At 35.4% G+C, this 23,582-nt stretch overlaps 2 protein-coding genes and 1 pseudogene across 5 annotated transcripts in view; 1 reads left to right on the top strand and 2 right to left on the bottom strand.

Moving 5' to 3' along the window:
* Window positions 1-7,847, bottom strand: part of Col4a6 (collagen type IV alpha 6 chain) — a 496,212-nt gene extending 488,365 nt beyond the window's left edge. For all 4 annotated transcript variants that reach the window (XM_023702710.1, XM_023702711.1, XM_023702712.1 and 1 more), the window contains exons 1-2: window positions 7,604-7,847; window positions 7,354-7,405 (exon numbers count right to left, since the gene is read on the bottom strand). In XM_023702710.1, coding sequence (XP_023558478.1) covers window positions 7,354-7,405; window positions 7,604-7,614 — 63 coding nt within the window. In that variant the 5' untranslated portion in view covers window positions 7,615-7,847. The remainder of the gene's footprint in view (window positions 1-7,353; window positions 7,406-7,603) is intronic.
* A 1,314-nt stretch (window positions 7,848-9,161) lies between these two features.
* The window catches only part of Col4a5 (collagen type IV alpha 5 chain), a 351,283-nt gene continuing 336,862 nt past the window's right edge, over window positions 9,162-23,582 (top strand). Inside the window, exons 1-2 of the mRNA XM_004642629.2 lie at window positions 9,162-9,239; window positions 9,336-9,576. Of these exons, the coding sequence (XP_004642686.1) occupies window positions 9,496-9,576 (81 nt within the window). The 5' untranslated portion in view covers window positions 9,162-9,239; window positions 9,336-9,495. The remainder of the gene's footprint in view (window positions 9,240-9,335; window positions 9,577-23,582) is intronic.
* LOC105743719 overlaps window positions 23,198-23,582 on the bottom strand; it is a 92,131-nt pseudogene continuing 91,746 nt past the window's right edge.

Here is a 23,582-nt window from a genome sequence, read left to right as displayed (position 1 = left end):
AGAGAGAGAGAGAGAGAGAGAGAGAGAGAGAGAGAGAGAGAGAGAATGAGAATAAAAAGCCTTATCACAGAGATAGCTTGGCATGGTGGGTTTTAAATAAGTCTGCCCTTCCTTAAATCTGCGACCTTGGGCAGATCAGTTGATATTCTTGGGATGAAAATATGTGCCCTCACTGCATATATCATAGGCTGCTCTGGAGTTGATAGCAACACAATATCTGAGAGTTCTTTGTAAACTTAAATCATTAGAAAATCTGTTACTTAATGTTAAAAGTTGGAGAAAAGATGGGAGACATGGCCTGGATATAGCTCAGTGGCACAGCTCCTGCCTGAAAAGTGCAAGGTCTTGAGTTCTATTCCTGGTAGAAAGAAAGAAAAAGAAAGAAAGAAAGAAAGAAAGAAAGAAAGAAAGAAAGAAAGAAAGAAAGAAAGAAAGAAGAAAGAAAGAAAGAAAGAAGAAAGAAAGAAAGAAGCATAACCAGTGTTTTATACAACCCAACCTGCAAATCAGAGTTTTGGTCTCACATCTTTCTTTCTCTTATCTTCTAATATGTACATCAATCATCAAACTTGAGAAATGATTTTTAATTTTCCGTTGACAGAGGGTACTTGAGGAGGTGGGACAACATTTAGCATACACTATACATATATACAAGTATAATATATGTGAACTACATTATTTGTCTAATTTCACAGAACACTCACAATAATAGTTCAAGAGAAAGCATTATTCCCTTTTCTGGAGCAGAGAGAATTAAGTCTAGGAACATAGCATAAGACACAGAGCTCAGAAGTGTGGGCAGAGGTATCATTCAGGAAAAGCCTAATTCTAGCATCATTTCTATTAAATAATGCACCATTGAATAGGGTTATTTTCCCATCAAAGTAACTGTTATTAGAGTTATCAGTAATTTTTAAAGTAGACAAGAAAAAGACTTGTTGCAGGGTATCAGGAGTAGATTGTTGTGCTCACTTCCCACTCATCTATTGATCATTTTTGATTTACCTCGTAATATATTGGGCACTGTAAGTACAAGATTAAAGAGGGTAATAAAGTCATATAAGCATGGGAAATTCAACACTATGTGCTAAATGCTACCAAAGAGGTTCAAATAAACTTTGAAACACATAATAAGGAAGAGTGACTTATTTTGAAGATATCTGAGATCATTTCCTCAAGAAAATGATATTTGCAGGAAAACAGACGCTCTTTGAGACAATAATGCTAAATAATGTAATTCTGACATACACACTTAAATATGGCACGGTTTCTCTTGTATGGAATAAAAGCCAGATAACAGGAAGAAAAGAGAAAAATATGATGCAATCAGCTGTGGGTATTGTATCTAAAAGTGTGCCTTGCCAGTATAATTGTCTTACATGTTTAATGTTTTTTAACCTATTGGTCTGGTTTTCAATCTGTATATATGATAATTTATATCATAAGCTGTTACAAGATAAATCAATCAATCTGATGATGGAAAAATTGAAAGTGGTGGAAGGAGGGGGAAAAAGGAATTGAAAAGTGTTATGTACATACACCAATACCCTAAAGTGAATATAAACATTATGTAGTGCAAGCATGTATTGATAAGAGTAAAAAAAACCAGAAAAACAAAAGAAAATGACATTTGATCTGCGCATTTGGCTTAAGATTTCACTATGAAAAGAGAAGATAGAAATGATAGAGAAGGTTGTTATAGACAGAAGGGACAACATACCCAAAAACAAAGAGATATAAAAGAAAATTAAGTAATTTGAGAATGATGAAAAGTTCAGTTTAAATGAAGGCCAATATACCATTTAGTTTGAAAGTAGGGCTGACATAAAGAAGAAAAGATAATCAGGACCAGATAATGAAATGCCTTAAATTTGTTGAACAAAGAATGTGTATTTCATCTTGGAAAGAAGAGGAGATCCACAAAAGGTTTTTTTAATTTTTTTTTTTTACTTTAGGGAAGGGCCCACAGAGTGCTCAGAGTTTCAATACTAGATCGTACTCAGTGACCCACCTGTTTACAACCACCCAAGAGCTGGGATTACAGGCGTGTGACACCATGCCTAATCTCAATTGCTGTCTCAGAGAGCCCCGGGGGCAGGGATAGTGTGGCAGGCACAGGGATTGAACTCCTGGCTCCTGCACCTGCTTGCAGGCATTTTAATATGCTGAGCTATTTGGCCAGCCCCATCCACAAAAGTTTTAATTCAGGAGGTAACATAATTTGATTTGTTGTTAGTAAAATAACTCTAGTGGTGGTGTAGAAATTAGGACCCAGTCAAAAGTTAGAAAAACTAGTTTGCAAGTTATTATTGTTGGCTGAGAAGGTATGAAACTAACTGAATAGTAATGTAAAAACCAGACTTAGCAGAATTTTGGTAAAATTAATGAAATTTACAGAGGAGGATGAAGATAAAGAAAGTTGACGACTGATTCTGTGGGTTTTTTTGAAACTGGGTGGATGGGGATGAAATCAAAGATAAGAATGACCAAAACAGGTTGGAGTGTCAATGAAAAGGATTGGAACATAGTTTCATTTTAGATATACTGTGCTTGGAGCAATAAAAATGATAATAATTACACCCTTTTGTATAGTGTTTATTCTAAACTCCAGAGACTCTTTCAAGTGACTGAGATATCCATTCCATGTCAGTATCTGTATCTGCCTCTGTATATCTGTAGTGGTAGGGGTAGTGTTAGTGACAGCTGTAGCTGTAGCTCTATCTAGCTCGTCACTAAAAGACAGGTGCAAGGGCAGTAGGTAAGTAGAAACACAGCCTTGGAACTCAAAAGGGCTGGAAATATAAATTGAATAGTGATTAATCAATATACAGAGCCATAGTTAAAATAATTGAGGAAAGAAGGAGGCAAAGAGTAAACTGCTGACAGAAGACACTGTTTTATGACCATAAAGTAAGGAAGACTGTAAGTTTCCTAACAGGAAAGATCACATTTAACTTGTTCACTGTCTCTAAGGCTTAGCATGTTATAAAACAATGGTTGCTCAATAAGTATTTGTTGACTAAATAAAATTTCAATAAATAAAATTCCAGAAAAGTATTAGGGGAACCAATGTGCTGTAGTGTCCTGAAAAATCAAAGGGAAAAGGAAGATTCTGAATGATTAGAAAATGCCAAAAAAGCACAATAAAGAAGTCAAGAAGAACGGAACATGCAAAGAACTCTGTTATGGTTTGTGTCTGGATGTCTCCACAAAGCATCATGCAGTCCTAGGGGCAGGCCCTTCAGAGGTGACTGAATCTAGGATTTGTGTTTGGTTCATTGTCTAGTGTTGGGCTTGGTTGTGCGTCATGGTGTGAATGACACATCCACCCCAGGGCAGGTAGCCTGCATATACTATAATGGAGGAAAAGAGGCTTTCTCCTGTGCTTTTGCTCTTGTTGCTTTGTCTGTCTAGCCATATATATATATATATATATATATATATATATATATATATATATATATATATATATATATATATATATATGTCTTATCATCTATACAGTGTAGGGTAAATTAATACTCCAAGTGCAGTGGTAAAATTGTGAATTTTTTTATACAATTCAAATAGGCAATATGTGCTGATAATTTAAATCAATCACTTCTTTTTTTAAAATATTTTAGGGAAAAGTCTACAAGGTGTTCAGGGCCTCACTACTAGATCGGACTCATAGCAATCCACCTGTTTACAGCCTCCCAAGATCTGGGATTACAGGCGCGTGACACCACACCCACTCTAAATTGCCATCTCAGTGCTGGCACTGAAGGCTCAGAGATTGAACCCCTGGCCCTTATGTTGCCTGCAGGTGCTTTAATCCACTGAGCTATTTGGCTGGCCCAATCACTTCTATTTTATTGCTATAAGGTAATTAGGGCAATAGCATAATTTTCTCCTGTGATCTGGATTATCAAAGTTCGTAGAATATATGAGAATATTTTCCAGAGGAGTCATACTTGTGTCTAAAATCTAAGACTGTTGGCAATTGCAGTGAAAGCAAGTCCTTTCTTGCCTGAACCAACCATAGAATGTGACAACTATTTCTTTTTTACTGCAAAAACTAACTGTCTAAATTTGGGGTTCTTTTTCATGCCATGTTTTATTTTGACAGTCTAGTGAAGCCTATGAACTTTTTTTTTAGACTAATTAACTTTTTTTTAGAGTAATATTTTTTGGGTTGAGCAGGTAGCTTTGTGGTTGAATGTATGGTTAGGCATGTGTGAAGTCCTGGATTTGATCCCCAGGATTGCAAAAATAAATTTCTTAAATGCATACAAAAAATCATGGGATTACAATGGAAACCAGTTATATTGAATTACATTTATCAAAATACCTAAAATATTTGATATAGTGACATATTTCTTTAGTAATGTATGAAATTACTCTTTATTCTTAAAATATTCATACTTGGTGTATTAATAAAATATTCTTTCCATGTATTACCTATATACATATTCATTTGATGATTTTCTTGATGGTGTACTAATATATCTGCACCAGTATCCTTGGTCATCTCATAGATATTCTATGCTTATATACTTATAAATACATATGCTATTTGTTCTAATTACTTATGGTTTTCTGATATAAGATATTTATTAGCAGATAAGTAGAAGACCACTTCAACAATTCATAGAGACACAGGCCCAAGCATGAAAGTATTCCTCTTGATCTTTAAGGTAAGAAGGGATATTTTTACATCTCTGTACCCCTTTAATATAATATTTAAACTTTGACAACTGCTATAATGACTGGGAAACTCACAGTGGAAAAGACCAACCTGGACAAGTTACAACATTAGGGAAAGAAGTTGGTATTTTGTTATCTTTTGGCTTACATATGGCTAAAGACATTTTACCTATGCTTTCTGCAAAAGAGAGTAAGAGACATATTTTCTCCCTTTTCCCTCCTCCCCACTCATATGAATCTCTGACCAAGATTTTTACTTGAAGTATGCTTGCTTTTATTAGAGCCTTTTATGAAAGTACATTTGCATAGGGACAAGTGGGAAGAAAACATGAGGACCCTGACTTTTTGGGCAGTTACGCACTTAACTAAAAATAATGTGGGATATCCTGAAACCCTATGCTCTATATTATTCAGATAAATTGTACAGATCTTTCACTTGAATGAGCATAATCACTCCTTTAAAAGGAATTTAGTGGAATTGTCATATCTTGAATTTAACATTTAGCATTTCTGTTCCTTTATATAGGACTGTTGTGTAAATTCTTAAAGAAGGCTCAAAAACATCTAAACAACCCTATCTACAAATGGTTTCTCATAATGAAATACTAAAGAGTCCCTGACTATTTATTATAGCTATTTTAATTAATATCACTCAAAGTATGGAGAATTCAAATATATTATAACTGTCTGAAACATGAGAAACACTTTGTAGGATAAACTGGGAGCTGCAAGTAGAAGAAGAGAGCCAACTAATCTGGATGAAAGTCCAGTTCAAAAGGTGTAAAAGAAAAAACAAACCTTCCTTTCAAGAATATAATCTTTGGTCACACCTGACTTTCTCTGCCATTTTCTTAAATACTAAAAAAAAAAATTAAAACCCTTAGAGCAAGCAGATATTGTATGAAATTAACCAGAAATGAAGGAAGTAGTTGTGGACTTAAGGGAGAATATAAACTATTGTGATTGGATGTCAAGGTTTCTTTTAGTCTTCTCATAGTCATTCACACTGACAGAGCAGGTGATACTAATGACACAAAGTCTAGAGCCTACACATCAACGCAGTGCTTGATTTGGGAGATTCATTTTATAATACCTGGAAAATCTGAAACCATAATCCTCCACCATATGAAGGGATGCAGTATCCAAGAAGTCTTTAGCTATCTAGAAAGATCTATGCTGCTTTTCCCAAAAGTGCAATGAATAAGACAGAGTCAAAATATAAAGATTTTGCTGAAAGACATATTTTGCCCAAGCAAGACATATTTACAAGTGGCAAAATTCTGGAACAAACTGTTAGCTAATCAAATCCTAGCACTTTCAGGAAATGTATTATTGAGCCTCAAGATAATACAGAAGTAGTATACTGGAAGAATCACATAGAAAAGAACATAGGACCTTACATTATTATTTCTACTTTCAAAATCTACAATATACTTAAGAGATGATATACTGAACTAAAATGTCTCAAAATTGTAGAATTCCGAGTTTTTTGACATATTTCTTCACAAGTGTAATCATTCCACCTTATTTTGATATTTTCTTAAAGATATCATATATCGAGGTATAGGACTCTATTTTTCATATATGTATTGGGTGATTTTATTAAATTAAATTAAGTGTCGTTCTGAAAATTATATTTTCAAATATTGAAAAATAGAGAAAACTGTTTCAAATTACCAAACCTCACAAGTTAAACATTTGGAAAATAAATTATTGAGTTTTTACACAGTAAATGACTTCAGCTGTTAGTAAGAGGTTTTTTTTTTAATACAGCAATGAAATAGTTGAACTCAACAGTTAACTTTGTCTGTGCCAGCATGTACCCAATGCAACTGGAAAACTGCAGCATATCTGATTATTTGGGTCGCTGTACCTTTGTGAAATTATCCTACAAATTTTATTGGAGGTTTCACTATTTTCTGGATTCATTAAACCTTTTCAAACACATACATAAAGACAGTATTGGGCCTACAGTCTCTAGATGATTTGATCGATGATATCTAAACAGCTTATTAAATGTGAACTTTTAGATTTTTTTTGTCTGTCCTAAACACGTTCACTTTCTGATGATAGAGAAAATGTGAAAAAGAAAATATCAAGTAGAAAGTGAACATCACCTAGTGGTATGACTCAGTTTCTGATACTGTCAAAGAGTTTCCAGGTAGACAACTAAGTTTAATTCCCATAATGTTTGCAGCATTTTAAGTCCCACTGTTTGGTGCTGTTCTCTAACATTCATGGTTGTGTACCCAATTCATGGGCTTGGAGAGCAAAGAAAATTAAATTTCTTTTGCTTTGCATATCAATGCAAAGGAAGGCATCAGACACCAGTCATCTTATGTTATCCAAAATAAACTCAGAAATGTGTATAGCTTGTAGCTTCTACTTTTATGTTCCCAACCTGTTATAAAGTTTTAGGACAAGAAGATGGCTGAGTTCCAAAGTCATTAGACTAACATGCTTGCTATCCCTCCCCAATAACACTACTAACTCCCATTAGAAAGGAAAGTGGTGTGAACTGCACTTCGTTGTGGTGGTGTAACTTTCTGTAAGTCCCTTACACACACACACACACACACACACACACACACACACACACACACGAGGCAGGGACGCAGGGAGAGCAGTGTCCGATGAAGCAGCAGGGAAAGGGGTCAGAAGACTCACCGCTTCTGCCAGCTCCTCCGTCAGGCACAAGGAAACCAAGAGTAGCCACAACCTGAAGCGAGAAGGAGTGTGAGTATTAGGGGCTCTGTTGGGCTTCAGGGTCCCATGCCTGCCCGCAGCCACCCAAACCCTTTTGATGCCTACTCCCGCTTTTTTTGCAGTGACAGAAGTACAGATATAGTCCCGGCCTGCAAAGTAGCCCAAAGTAGGAAAAGGAGGAGAGCTGGAGGTCTGGGCAGCAACAGCTCACCCAGGGTACATGCTTGCCGCTTCTCTGAAGCTGGGTCCTGGGAGGGTCTAAGCAGCTCCGCGGCGCTTGCTCATCGGGGCTCGCTGATGTTATGCGGCTGCTTTCTTACTCAGGACGGGATAAGGGAGCGAAGAGGTGCAGTTTAGGAGCAACTAAAAAGTCAGTTTGTAGATAAGAACTGCCCCACAGGGAAATGCTCAGCAGTGCCCCAAACAACTTGCAGCACTCAAGAGATAGTTCCCGGCCCCTGGAGAGAGAAAGGAATGGAGGGGGAAGGGGCGGGGCCATAGGCTGTCAATCATCCCCCCTGGGCAGCTGGTTGTCTTTCTCACTTTCAGCCACCTCTACATAAAACATTCCCAAATGTCTCCACAACTTCAGGAATAAGTCTTTAGAGAACAGTACATGAAGACTGTACATCATACACTTCCATAAACTACTGTTAAATTACACAAACGTAAGCACAGTACTTCTACATAGACAGGCCCCAAAGTGCCCCCACACATAGATCCAAATGCATACAGTAATTGGTTGTACACTAAGCACTTGGGAAGGATAGGAAAGGGGTTTCTGTAGTTGTAAATCTACTTTATGGTCAATAGAACCTAAGGATGAATGGGATACATAAAACAGAGCCAAATTACGAAAGTCTTCTCTAAAGTGGTTAGCTCTAGGGACTGAGATAAGAGAAGTATTTCAAACAGTTCTTCAGCAAATTCCCCAAAGACCCTCCAGAGTCTACATAAATAGTTCTTTGGCCATTTGCAGGTTTAAAAACATTTATCAGAATTGTCCAAGTAATGTTATATTCAATTTCTATCAACTGCATAAACATATTTCCAAGTAAGTATTATATTTGTGTGAAAAAAGCTGCACTAAGTTTATTAAATTCTCTGCTGTAAATCCTTTTGAAACACAACCTCAACACTTAATACATTTAATCTTAGCTCAATATAGGAGATAAATATTATGACACTCAATGTATCCGGATAAAAAGATGTGATTGTATTACACACATAACATTCAACCGTATAATAATTACTAATTTAGAGAATACCCCCAAATCTTATGTATTTATCACACACATTCTCTCGCACATATTTTTATTTTTGTCTTTGTTTATAAGTATACATTTCCAGTATTTTCACATCTTATGCCCATGTATACTTTTCCCAGTGAGCATTTCAAAGACAGAGAAGACCCAGAGAGCAGCCACCAAAATTTGTTTCTAATTATTAACAATAAAGAGCAGTATCTGTTCTGTGACTCATCCGCTTAAAAAAGTAGTCCCAACTCAGGTCTATTTGTAATTGGCTTGATGCTCAAAGGAAGGACAGTGGGACTGGCCCTGAGAGAGCAGAGTCAACATAAGGTCCAAATGAACGAAAAGAAACGCTTCCTGGTTGGACTCATGATATTCAGTCCACTAATCTAGAAGTTTCCCTCCTCCAAATAACTGAGCGTCACTCCCTCGCAGGTTGCCTGCCTGTGCAGTCTAAAACTGTGGCGGAGTGATACCCAAATTCCCCTGTGCAGGGGGGAGGGGTCAGTGCTAGGGGGGTGGATGAGAGGGAGGAAAGTAGATGTGTAGGACCTGAGTGAGGAAAAAGTTTGCAAGTCTGAACAGAGGGGAAAGGTGCTCCAGAGAGACGGTCTTTGGGGAGGGGCGGGGAAAAGGGAGCACAACTAATTTTTCTTATTTTTATTTTTCTCTTTTCTGCTCTTAAAAAAGCTTCCTTTTCTTCACCCAAGCCGACTGGCACAATTGGAACACCCGCTGACCCACTCTGGCTCAAGCTTTCTCTAAGGAAATCTTCAAGATTATGTCAATCGGTCAGAGTCAGCCAGGGATTTCATGCCGGTGCTGAAGGCGCTGCAGGAGACGGGGAAGAATGAAACTGCGTGGAGTCAGCCTGGCTGCCGGCTTGTTCTTACTGACCCCGACTCTTTGGGGGCAGCCCGCAGAGGCTGCGGTAAGTCCTCCCCAGCCCCCATCACCGCACTCTGGCGCTCAAATCACTTCTTGTCCTTTTACTTCTCTTTCTCCTTGGTCTTAGCCAGAGAAATTAAATTTGCTTTCACTTATTTAGGAATAAACATTATTTGCGACATTGGCGAGGGAAGCCCTCTGAAGCGCAAGGGAGAGTTTTACATGTTTAAAAATAGGGCTGCTTGCTTCCCTAAACCTAGCTCTTCTGGGGCAGGAACAGAGCCAGGGTGCCGGACTCATTAATTTCGCACTAGGCTCTGGTGAGTATTTAAAAGTTTTTTTCCCTCCGCCCTCCGGTGTTTCCCTGCCTAACCTTCTCACTAGCTGTGCGCAGCCCACACACTCTTTCAACTTTGCCTATAGTTTAATATTTTGGCTGTTCTAAGATCCTGCTTCTATCAAAGTGTTAAGCTCCTAAATGAAGTACTTCACTTATTCCTTAAGCAATATGAATCTATCCCCATGCTAAGTCAGTCTAGCTACTGACCTGCTTTCCTCCTTCTGACAGTCTTGTTATGCAAATACTAAGGTAACAGGCCAGGAAAAATGAGGTAAAGACAGATGGCTGCGGTTTTTTTTTTAAGTCATGGGCTTTTGTTTTTTCTTTCAGTTCACAAAGGAACCAGAGTAAACCTAGAATTTGCCCATCACCTGTTTACCAACTAAGCACTTCACCTAATTAAAAGAAAATAATTGAGTGGTTTTCAAAGGAGAATGGGCATTCTAAGTTAAAAGGCCCACCTAGGAGAACGTGCATGTGAAATGACAGAGTGATAAGTTCCACTTGGTTTTAAGAATCTGGTTTTCAAGTGTCAGTGTATCTTTTAAAGGGAACCCGGGCATCCTCATCCCCTCAGTCCTTCTAATGATGAGAGGCAGATATAAGGGAATGAGTAGCTTTGTCACAGTGAATATTCACTAGCCTGAAGCCTATCATCCTTAATTTCACTGAACCTCTAAAGAATAAGTATGACAAATTATTTAAATATTGTACTTGAGAGATCATAAAGGGTGGTTTAAAAATATTTTAATATGAGATTATGGTTTAGGCCTTCACATGGTTGGGTGACTCAATTTGTTATGTGCAGCTGCTATGTTATAGCTTAACTAGGTCCACTTTTATGTTAGCGTAGTTTCCCTCTAGTACTTAGCACATCTCAGATCATACTGCTTTCTTTCTATCCTTCAAAAGTGTGTCCTCAAGGCATGCAAACTTTCATGACACCGTAAATCACAACATGATCATAGCAAACGTGCTGAAAAACTTTGCATATCTGATATTTTAAATTATGCGTTGCATAATTTTTCTTCATCCAGGTAGATAAATTATTTACAAGAGCTTTTTTTTATGCCCAACATCTTTAATGGATTAAGGTTTAGCCAGTCAATTCAACATGTTTGTTGGATTAAAAAAAATTATGCTTTTGAAAAATAGTTAATTTTGAGAATATCTTGGTGCCTACTCCTCTAGCATTTGGCCAAGGGGAAGCAATTTTGTGAATATTTCATTAAATATTTTTCTCTCTTGATCTCCCTGTTAATAAATGTCCTACAGTTATATGCTATACAGGTGGTTATAATAGCAGTACACACCAATTAATAAAAAGTCAATTTATGTTATGTTAAATGACTGGCAAAATTTAGGAGCAAGCTTAATTTCTTGGATTCTAACTGTAACAATAGAATGTTCATGCAGTAAATTACATTTTTTCTGTTTTTCTTCTTATATAATTTTAAAGGACACTAAGTCCATTTTTGTTTCAAAATATATAATGCCTCTGTTAAAACTAAGAATTTACTTTTCTTGCTTCACACGTCAGTAGTTAAGATGAATGTTTTAATTATCTCAAAAATATGAATGGTATCCCGTCTCCATACAGTGCCAGGGATATTGCTGGCCATATCCAGGCTAAAACTGGCTGATAGTGGGGCTCAAAGTTGACTGAAGTAGTCTAGTATGGAGGCTTTTATGTCAAGAGGTGCATTGCTTTTCTTTTCCATGATTATGTGATTTCTTTATCTTGAGCCCGTCCAAATTTGGATAGCACAACTATGTAGGAAATTTTTTTTTAGGTAAAGTGTTTTTTAGGTAAAGTAGTTGGAATAAAACAACCCTTTAAACTGAAATTTCAATACAAGATTTTAGCAGCTGTTGGTTAAAAGTCATTCTTAGTGATTGAAATGGACTTTTCACATAAAGGTAATTATACTTGTACTGATGCATTGACATTAAGGATATGTACTTAGATATATGGATATTCTGTAAAATTATACTACTTCTAAACCTATATTAGTCAATTGTTTTTTATTCAGTAGGGTAGACAGTTTAGGCTAATATAAATGTGCCTTGAGACCAGTGGCAAGAATTCATCAAGGACAAGGTTGTAGTTTGCGTCTATGAAGTAATTTTTCTTCTATTATTATATTGCTCCAATGGGAGAATTTGTCATCATTGTCTTTATTATCATTATAGTTTCTATTTTGCTTAATATGTGCCTGACACTGTGCTGCTAGTATAGCAGTGTATATTGTTATATTTGTGAGTGTGTGTGTGTGTGTGTGTGTGTGTGTGTGTGTGTGTGATATGGGGGTAATCCAGCATCTCATGCATTCTAGTCAGTTGCTCTTCCCAGTGTTCATAACAAATTTATGAGCTGCATACTGTTATTCTTACTTCGTAAATGAGAAAACTAAAAATCATGGATGTTTCATAATACATTGGCAATAAGTTATAGAGCTGGGTAGTGGCAAGTCTGACAGTTTGATTCCAGGTTTCCTTGCCTTTACCAACTGTCCTACAGAGCCTCCTTTTTATTTAATCTATAGAGATTTATCTAAGGTTCACTGTGGGGATCACTGCTTCTATTGTTTTTAACACAGAAGATGCAATAGAAATAATGAGGGTTATATTTCTTGTCAACTTTAGGAGAAGCAGAAAGACCTTTGGACTTCAAAAGATCGGAATTTTATCTCTGAATCTGTGTCTTTTTAGAATGAAGTAACCTTAAAAGAATCTAAATAGTTGCTGCTGCAGATTGTATGATTTTATGAAATCACAATACATAAAAAGTTAAATATGCAGGGCATGATGACACTCCCTGTAATCACAGCACTCTGCGAAGCTGAGATAGGAGGATGCAAGTTTGAGACCAGCCTGGGCAACTTAGTGATTAAGGGAGAACCTTTCTCCAAATAAAATAGGTCTGTGGATGTAGCTCAGTGCAAAGGCCCTGGGTTCAATCCCAAGTCTAATGGAAAAGGCAGGTATTTTGAGAAAGATTTGCCTTATGATTCTTTTAATCACTGAGCTTGTAAAATATTTTCCTTTATGTTGAACTTTTCAGGAACATGTTACTGTGAAAAAACAGGGTATGTGGGTATAATGCCACAATTTACCTGAAATGCTCAATTTATTTTTGTATTTTTACCAGTTTACTTATTCTGTCATACCTGGTTTTGTTCACTCAAATACCTGTGTATCTTTAGTTTTGTTCATCCACTTATGTATTGATATGTATCTGTTCTGGTACTGTGTAAGAGTGTATATATATTTTTTTCTTGTTTTCTTTTTTTAACTTGGCTGCCAATTTCTGTATGTGCAAGACACAAAACTCTTTACCTAGAGTTAACTTGGATAATTTGGTTATGATAATGTCTGCAACATTTGTTTGCTATAAAGTTATTATTTCTTACTTTTGTCTTTATAGGATGAGCAGGTGTTTTAAGACTAAAGAGAAATATTTTGAGATAGTGTAAGCAATCTATTTCTCATCATGGTTTTGCTCAGTAATTTTGGCATCTATTGATTCTAGTTTGAAATTAGTATAGTAACATTTGCCAAATGGTGTTTTAATTCTTTTTTTTTTTGTGGTACCAGGGTCAAACTCAGGACCTAGTGCTTGCCAGGCAAGCACTTATTTCACTGAGGTCCCTCCCTGGCAGTGTTTAATTTTTATAAATATTCTACATTAACTGCTTAATTAAATTTTACTATACAACTTTTCCAATATTATTTTTTAATTATTTATATATATTCACTTGCTTATAACAGTAGAGAGTTAATGAATATATATTTTATTGGTTATTATTAACTATATACATTTTAGGGTTTTTGATGAAATTATTCCAGATTTGTCTAGGAGAGATCCCTTCCATTGTCTTCAACATACATCAATATGTTTCCATCATTTATTTTCAACATTTTTGAGATAGGGTCTCAGTATGTAGCCTAGGCTGACCTTGAACTTGCTCTGCAGTCCAGGCTTCCCAAGAGCTAGGATTACAGGCAGTAGCCACAATGTCTTATTATGTTCCCATTATTAATAGAGCATCTTCTTATTTTCTGGTAGCACAAAATATTCTGTGCTCATTTCTACTGTTCTTCTTCCAATCCTGAGATGAGCCATTTCTTCAAAGAGCTCTAATTTGTTTCATTAAGGGTTGATATTTAGAAACCAAGATCTGACTGCTGTGCATATTCACTGCTATTGTGGTGTCAAGACTTCTACTTCTCAGCAGACAGAACTAGGATATATATATATATATATATATATATATATATATTATTTTTTTTTCTGATATATCTCCTCTCAGACATTTTTCTTGCTATTTTCTGAATTTTATTTTTCATATATTCAGTACAGGGTCTGCAGGGTCTCACTACACAGATAGGACTTATAGTGATCCTCCTGTTTTTAGCCACCCAAGTGCTGGGATCACAGGCATGTGCCACCATGCCCAGTCTCAATAGCTATCTCAATGTGCCTCAGGGGCAGGGCCCACACAGCAGGCTGGGGATTGAACCCTGGCCGCAGCGCTCTACCTAAGCAAGTACTTCAGTCCACTGAATTATCTGGATGGCCTCAATTTTTTATTTTACAATGAAAAAAATTCAAAACAAGGTAATATAAAGGTAACACTGTATAATAGATTACATATGATATTTAAGTTAGTTACTCAGAGTAGAAAATACCAGCATTTAATTGTCAAAACAATATTAGCACAAACATTTCTTTAAAAGAACTAAGAGAAATTAGTAGTACAACTATCTTAACTATCTTTTATCCATTGTCTGTTTGTCTGTCCGTCTATTTAATTTTTCTTTCTTTTCCAAGTCTTTAAGAGTTTGGCTTCTGGAGTCAGACCCAGAATATGACTTTCAACAAAGTAGTATCATTTATTTATTTATTTATTTTAATTTATTTATTTTTATTTTTTTGCGGAACCGGGGATTGAACTCAGGCCCTTGCTCTTGCCAAGGAAGCGCTTATTCCACAGAGCCATCTCCCCGGCCCCTTGAGCTTTAATTTCTTCATTGAAAAAGGGATAATACCAATCTCACAGATGGGGATAAAATGAAAGTTTATGTAAATCATTTTGGAAGATCAACATTATGTTATTGTTGTTACAAACTATTTATTAACTTGCTATTGCCTTTAATTTTGTGATATTGGTAATTCATTCCTGACCCTGTCATATGCTAGGTAAGTGCTGTACCACTGAGCTACATACCCAGCTCTTGCCATTTCTTTTCTTGTGTGTGCGTGTGTGTGTGTGTGTGTGTGTGTCTGTGTGTGTGTCTGTGTGTGTGAGCATGTGCACATGCATTGGAGATTAAACTTTGGACCTCATATATTTTGTACTACTGAGCTATATTTTAGCCCCTTGACTTGCCATTTCTTGCTACACTAATCCTCTACCTGATTTTGAAAGTCAGTTGTGATCTTTATTTTAATTTATTTATTTATTTTGTGGTGGCTGGGTATTGAACTCAGGACCTTGTGCTTGCCAGGCAAGTGTTTATTCTACTGGGCTATCTACTCATCCAACCTTTTTGATTACACTGTGCTGCCTATGTGAGCTTTCCTAAAATGCCTTGAATACTGTGTACATGTTATCTTTTCATCTTAATTGGAATACTATGGGTCCAAGTCTTTGCTTAGTACTAAGATAATGTTTATGTACTTTGAGAAAATATTTGTTCAGTGGATCCTACGTACTCAGAATTGTGTTTATATTTTTCCATCTTTTCTGTTTTTACCCTTATGGATGTATACTATCCACAAAATTATTTTGTGCTAGACACTTATGAATAAAAGTGAATGAGAATTGCTCCTTTTTTCAGGGAATATATATATACTAGGAAGATTAGATTGAAAAATCCCATGAAACTTTCCCTCACAATTGCAGCAGTTGTACCCTTCTTTTAACATTTGTAGTAATTAACCCCTCTTAGTTTAGTCTCTACATGTATTTCTTCTAGTTTAGTATGTTTGTATAATTTTGGAAGAGTTTTATTTAAAGGGACTTAGTCATTTCTCTTTATTATAGATTAACTTAAAGCAATAAATATATGCACAGTTTTTTATTCAAACAATTTATGTTGTGATTTTGTCTGACAAATGCGTCCTTGAACTTTAGTATTTTATATTTTTAATTTTTGAAATCATTGCCACTTCCTTCATGGGAATTATTGGCTTAGCAGATATCAGTATTTTAAAAATCTTTGGGCTGGGAGATAGCTCAGTGTCATAGACCCTGCCTGGCAAACACAAGGCCCTGAGTTTGATTCCCTGGTACCACAAGAAAAAAGTTTGGCTTATGCATTAAGCCATAATACTTAGAAAGCTTATTTAATATTATGATTCATGGTTATTTTAGTGGTTACTTTCAAGCTTGATAGGTAGATAATAGTATTTTTGATATTTCTAAGAACAAGTGCTTCTTTTTTAAATTAAAATAATCTTAACTGATACATAAAATTGTACATTATTTATGGGGTACCATGTGAAGTCTTGATCTATGTATACTTTGAGTAATGTTGAAACTGGTTTAAATCATCTCAAACATTTAGCATTCATTTCTTTATGATAAAAACATTTAAAATCATTTTTAGCATTTTGAAATGTATAATACTTTATCATCATCTGTGGTCATTCCAGAGTACAGTTTTACACTGAACTTCTTTCTCCTATTTAAATGTAACGTAGTACCTATTTAACAGCCTTTCCTCATGCCACTCTCCTTTCTACTCTCCAAGCCTCTAGTAACCATCAGGGAACTCACAAATTCTATGAAATCATCTTTTTTTTAGATGTCACTTGTGAGTGAGATTATGAAGTACCAGTCTCTCTGTGCTTGGCTTATTTCACTTAATGATCTCCAGTTCCATCTACTTTTTGTCAATCCGAGAATATCTGCTTTCCTCCCTCCCTCCCTCCCCTTATGGATGTATATTATCCACAAAATTATGTTGTGCTAGATACTTACGAATAAAGTGAATATGAACTGCTCCTTGCTCATTTCCTCCCTTCCTGCCTTAGTTCCATGCTAGAAATTGAACCCATGCCTTATATACCCTACCACTGAGTTGTATCCCAGCCTCTAATCACATTTTCTATCATCTGCTCACCCATTGAAGCTCTGATTGTTTCCATTCCTTACCATTGAGCATAGTAGTACAGTGAAAATGGGAATATGGAAGTCTCTGCAACAAGCTGATTTCTTGGTGGCTCTATATTTTATTCTTTGAGGAATATTCATACTTTGTTCCATAATAGCTATACAAAATCGTATTCCTAACAACTGTTTGCAAATTTTACTTTTTTCTTGTTTTCTAATTTAATTAAATATATTGGTACATTTTAGGTATACATACTGATTACATTCACCATAGGGAATCTGTACACGTACATTATTACAGATTCTTTTTTTTCTCCATTCCTCTGCCCTCCCTCAAACCCTTTTTCCCTCCTTATTTACAAAAGCCTTGTTTCCAGTTTTCCTTTTTTTCCCCTCATTTTTTCCTGTTTTTTTCCCTTCCTTTCCTCCAACCCCCTCCCTGTTTCCCTTCCCATTTGAACATTTTCTTCTTATTTCATAATATATATAATACACTTTGGCCCTAATGTAAACTTTTGACTTCACATACCAGAGAAACAATTCAGTATTTACACATGTATGCCTGTATTTATTTATTTATTTATTTATTTATTTTAATTTTATGTATTTAGTACAGGGTCTCACTATGTAAATTGGACTCAGTGATTCTCCTGTTTTCAGCTTCCCAAACACTGGGATTGCAGTTGTGCGCCAACATGCCCAGTCTCAATCGCCAACTCAGCAGGTCACGGGGCGAGGCCAGCACAACTAGCGGGGGCTCAAACTCCAGCCACTCTCTTTAGTGCGCTGAGCTATCTGGCCGGCCCTGTATGTCTGTTTTATTTCATGTAAGGCTGTGGTCTCAAAGTGCATCTACTGAGCTAGAAATGTCAAGTTTATCCTTCTTCATTCACAGTAGTATTCCATTGTAAAAAAGACCATATTTTCTTTAACCATTCATCAGTTGATGGGCATTTGTTCTGTTTTCAAGATTTATTTATTTATTTATTTATTTGCGGTACTGGGGATTGAAGTCAGGACCCTGCACTTGCCAGGCAAGCACTTATTCTACTGAGCTATCTCCCCGGGCCCTGTTTCCAAGATTTAGCTATTACAAAAAAATGGGAGTTCCTGTATCACTCTGCTGCGATGCTTTCAATTCTATCAAGAAGATACCCAGAAGGGAAATAAATAAGTGAAATAGACCCTCTTGTCCCAGTTTTTTGAGGAATCTTCACACTGACATCCATTTTGGTTGCATTGATATACACTCCCACCAATAATAGAGAAGGGTTCCTTTTCCCCCCTGCAACCTGTGAGCATTTGTTTTAGTTGATTTCTTGATAATAGCCGCTCTTTCTGGAATGAGGTGAAATCTCAGTGTTGTTTTAATTTGCATCTCTCAACCCATGATGATGAAAACTTTTTCATATATTTGTCATTTCTACTTCTTTATCTGTGAGTTGCCTATTGATATTAGAGGACAACTTTTGAATTTAGTCTTTAAGTTTGAGGGGAATTTGATTTTCTTTTTTCAGTTCATGGTATATTTTCTAGAATATGCGTATTATTGTGTACTAATGTCTATATTAGTTTTTTCTCTGAGGAACAACTAGCACAGATTTTTCCCAAACTATGTGTTGTCTCTTCACTCTGTGAGAGGTTCTGTTGCTGTGGAAAACCTTTGTAATAAGATGAGACTCCAGTTGTTGATTCTTTTTGATAGTTCCTATGTAATTGGAGTTTTGTTCATAAAGTCTTTGTCTATATGAAAGTCTTCAGGAATTCTACCTATTTTCTCTTCGAACAGATTTAGTGTTTCTGTTTTAATATTTAGACCTTTGATCCATTTTGACTTTAGCTTAGTGCATGGTGAAAGATGTGGTCTAATTTTAATCTGCAGCATGTGGAAAGCCAGTTCTTCTAGTACCATTTATTAAAGAGGATATTTTCTGCCAGTGAACACATTTGTCCCCTTTGTCAAACATAAGTATGTATGGAGTTGGTTCTGCATCTGCTAATCTGTTCCGCTGATCATTGTCTTTTTTTCCCCACTACCATTGTGTTTCCATTGGTGTAGTTTTGTAGTATAATTTTAAGTCAGGGATTGTGATGCCTCCTGCCTTGACTTTGTTGCTCAGAATTGTTTTTGCTATTTTAAATCTCTTCTGGTTTCAAATGAATTTTAAGGCTTTTTTCTCTAAATCTGTGAGATATGCTGTTAGAATTTTGATCAGCATTACATTAAATGTCTATGACAATTTTGAAAGTATGGCCATTTTCACATTCTTAGTTTTTCCTACCTAAGGAATTTTCTGATATCCTCTTCAATCTCCTATCTATGCTACTATATTTTCAAAATAGAGGTCTTTTACTTTCTTCACTGGATTTTTTCTTAGGTATTTAATTTTTGGATGCTATTGTGAAAGATGTTTCCCTAATTTCTCTCTCAGTGAGTTTTTATTCTTGCAAGGAAGGCTTTTGATTGTTTATTTTTCAATTTTATTTTAAAGAGTAAAAACAAAAACAAAAGCAAAAGCAAAGACAGAAACAGTAATATACAACAAGACATATGGTATAGAATTTCAAAACAAGAGTAAAAAATTAACAATGGTTGTTATATTATGTATTTATATCATCAGATCTGTTGCTCAGATTAATAGATATAGGTATGCAAGATTGGCCAAATAAACATTAAGGCTTGCTTTCAATGAAAATTATTTTTTCTTGTCCTTTTTACTTTTTTAATTTATTTTAAAGGGAGAATAATAATTGATAAGACATAAGAAATGATATACATTTAGAAGAACAAAATGAGAAGTATTCAACTTTGTATTGTATACTTCTGTCTTCATTGCAGTTGCTCAATTTACAGATATTAGCATATAGAACTAGTCAAAGTGAAAATTTAAACATTAACTGCTCCATTCAAAAACTGATGGAAATTCATAGTACTCCTGTGTTTATACTTGCATGATTCCCCCCTTCCTCTTTTTTCCTATCTTTCCCCCTTCTCATCATGTTCATTGCTTTTTTCCTTCTGTTCAGTTTCATTCTGTTTTACTATATCTATTATACCTTTCAAATTTTATTTCTTCTTTCAGGTTCTTACGGTAGAGAGACAATACTATATTTACACAGGTCAGTCTGATTTATTTCACTTATGAGTGTAGCCTCTAGTTGTATCCATTTACCTATAAAGTCCTCAAGTTTGTCTTTCTTCACAGATGAGTAATATTCCATTGTATAAAAATATCACATCTTCTTATTCATTCCTTAGGTGATGAGCATTTTGGTTATTTCCATGGTTTGGCTATGACAAATTGTGTTGCTATATGCCTATTGATTTTTGAGTGTTGACATTAATCTGGGGTTCAGGTTGTTTTCTTTTAGTGATTGAAATATTTAACTCCAAGCTCTCCTTGACTTGAGGGCTTGTGTTGAGAAGTCTGCTGTGATTTTGATGGGTTTTCCTTTATAGTTGATTTGTTTTGTTTTTCTAATAGTTTTTAATATTTTGTTCTTGTGTTGAATTTCTGCCACCTTGAGTATTAAGTGCTTTAGTATAGATTATTTTTATAATGGCTAAATGAATTTAGAGAAAACTAAAGTTATGATTGAAAGTTGAATAATTCCCACTGACCTTCCCATGACCTTTCCTTTAACTGTTCACATATTTGGGCTATCCTTGAATAACTCATTCATGTAGTGACTTATGCCATTTATTTAGCAGGGCCTAACTTTTAATTTGGCAAACTACGCATTCCCTTACTTTTCCCCCTGGGAAGAAAATAGAGACTACCAAATTGAATGCCTCTTCTACTTACCTCTTCCTATCTCCACAACTAGATAGGGGTCAGGGTCATATCATGTGTCCAATTCACTGACATTCCCTGTCTCCTTGGAGAGCTTTTGAATGTAAATTCTCTCTTATTTTCTTCTCCATTGCCTTTTCCATCACCTGCACTGTAGCTGTGCCTATCAAGTTTATATTTAAATAGTTGTGCCTTTCCTTAGTACTGTCCCTTGTATTCATCTAGTGATACTCTAGAAACTCTCTCTTTGGGCTGTTAACACCACAGCTTTCATTTCCTCATTTTAGGAAATCAAACTTGTAAATACATATGGAACAAGAAGTTCCCTATCCATTTTTTTCCTGCATTTCTTCAATAACTAAATTTTATTGTGTACTTTTTATCCTTGTAGCATATGCAACTCAAATGTGTTACTCTGTACAATCACAAACTATCAGGCATTATGACTTATCCAGGTGGCAGTTGAATAAAAGACCTTTACATTTCTGAATGAAAGGGATCTGCCTTTGCCAAATTACTTTCCAGAATGGTTACTGATTATACTCCTATCAGTAGTATAGAAGAGAGCCTATGAGACAGTATTAATAATTTTTTCCTATCTACCTCTGTGATTATGAAATTGATATTCAATTGATTGCCAGTTGGTTGGCTGATTTGATCCTCTTGTCTAATGATTTTCTTTTAAAAATGCAATTATTCCATCATCTTTTCCTTTCTGAAAATAACAATCATAGGACAAAATTCTTTTTGAAAATATGTCCTTTCTAATTAACATTGCAAATGAATGACCCAACCATTTGGCTACATCTTTGTTATAAAGATATGTTTTTTTTGTTGTTGTTGTTCTGTTTTGTTTTTTGTTTTTTGCAGAACGGGGATTGAACTCAGGCCGTTGTGCTTGCCAGGGAAGCTTTTGGCTCAGAATTCTACTGAGCCATCTCCCCAGCCCCCAAGATATGGTTTTAATGGCAGTAATTTCTGAGAAATTTTTGGTGTGATATCTTTACTGTGGTATCAAACACTTAGACTGTTCATTTTAGCAAATCAGATTCTCATTTTATACACCGATGCTTGACTGTATTTACCTTCATAATCTGTCCACATACAACTGTTCATTATTCCTTTAACAACTTGTTGCTGGCCTTGAACCTAAAGAATATTCTGTGATGACATTTGCTACCATGTTGAAATGAAAACCTCAGTTCCCTTGTTATTTGCTAATTAAAGACAACCAAAAGCAAATTATACATATAAAACAGAGTTTTGATAAATTTAAGCTTTTTGTATTGAGGATTGAACCAGTACCTTCTCACTGAGCCACAGCTCTTGATAGGTTGTTTCATTTTCCTCATTGGGCTCAAAACTTGTGATATCCTACCTCAGTCTCCCAAAGTGCTGGGATTGCATGTATGCAGCTAAATTTAATTTTTCACTGAAACAAATGTAAAGATTAGATTTATTTTTTAATTGGTAAAGGGAATAAAGCACTATTCACCAACATGTACTAATCTGATTAATAGAATGATGTTTTTGACAAAGAGTAATAAAATAAGACTTCAAGAAATTCTTTTAAGCATATGTATCATTTTGTAATTTGACGAAGTAATAATCTTTCTACATGCAGGAGTTATGACTGGTTTGCTCCTAGAATTTAATTTTCTCTTTTCTTGGTTATTATTTTCTTTTTAGATATTGCATGCCTTAGATGCTAAGCTGCTCAGGAGGCTGGGCTGGAACTTACGATCCTCTGTCTCACTTGGAGTGCTAGAATTACAGGGCTGTGCCACCACAACTGGCTCAGAATTTCTTGTGACGTCCATAACATTGAGAACTGGAGGATAGCTGAAAGTTTGGGGAGTGGTCTTGAGAGTGGGACATTAGTGAATACTTCACTGTGTTTTGTATTTATGACCCTCCAGGATTTTACTAAAGGAAGAGGTCCTTCTCTGTTATAATCTTGCAATCTAATATGTAACAGTAAAATGTTTCTGTTTTTGGAAAAAAGGCATACTTATTTGTGCTTAATCAGATTACTTCCTGCTGAATGTGATTGAAAACATAAAATTGTCTTATACAATAAGGAAATAGATTGGCTGATGCAACATAAATTTGTAGAGTTTATAGCGAAATAATGAGACCATTAAGGATTTAAGATTTTTCATTTTTCTGCTGTTTGGACTGTGCCTACTAAGTTGATTAAAAGATTATTGCCCTTAAAGCTCACAATATGGCTGCTGTAATTTTTAAGGATTGCATACAAACATAACATCTAGCAGAAAAAGTATATGAAATGTTTATGTTTATGCCTCTTAGCAGCAATGGAAACATTCTTAAGAGTTTTGGTATTCTAACCACTTATGTATTGGTTAGAATTGTGTTGTATGTGTGTTTACCCCCCACTGCATGTGATTACTGAAATAAGACCACATAAGCAAAGTCAGTCACTTCCATAGCCACATCTTCCAAAACACAGGGTTGCATAGAAAAGCCAAAAAGTAGTAAATCTGAATAAAGCCAAGGAAGAAATAATTCCTGTTTTACAAAAAGAAAATATTTTTCTGAAATTGATTTGTTTGTTAAATACCAAAAATTTATTAAGACAATTAATTTTTAGTGCATATTTTAGTAGAAAACAGTGATGCCCATTTTGGAGAGTTGGTACATATGTATAACATGTCTTGATCATTTTCTATCTCTTTACTTCCTTTTATTTTCCAGCCTTTTTTCTCATTCAATTCCCATTTCTAAGAGCCTAATATCTAATTTATCATTTCTCTTTTTTGTATTATATAAT

The sequence above is a fragment of the Octodon degus genome, unplaced genomic scaffold, assembly GCF_000260255.1.
Source record: "Octodon degus isolate 3935 unplaced genomic scaffold, OctDeg1.0 scaffold00157, whole genome shotgun sequence".
NCBI lineage: Eukaryota > Metazoa > Chordata > Mammalia > Rodentia > Octodontidae > Octodon > Octodon degus.
Note: the sequence above shows the minus strand (reverse complement) of the source record. Positions and strands in the feature narration are given on the sequence as shown.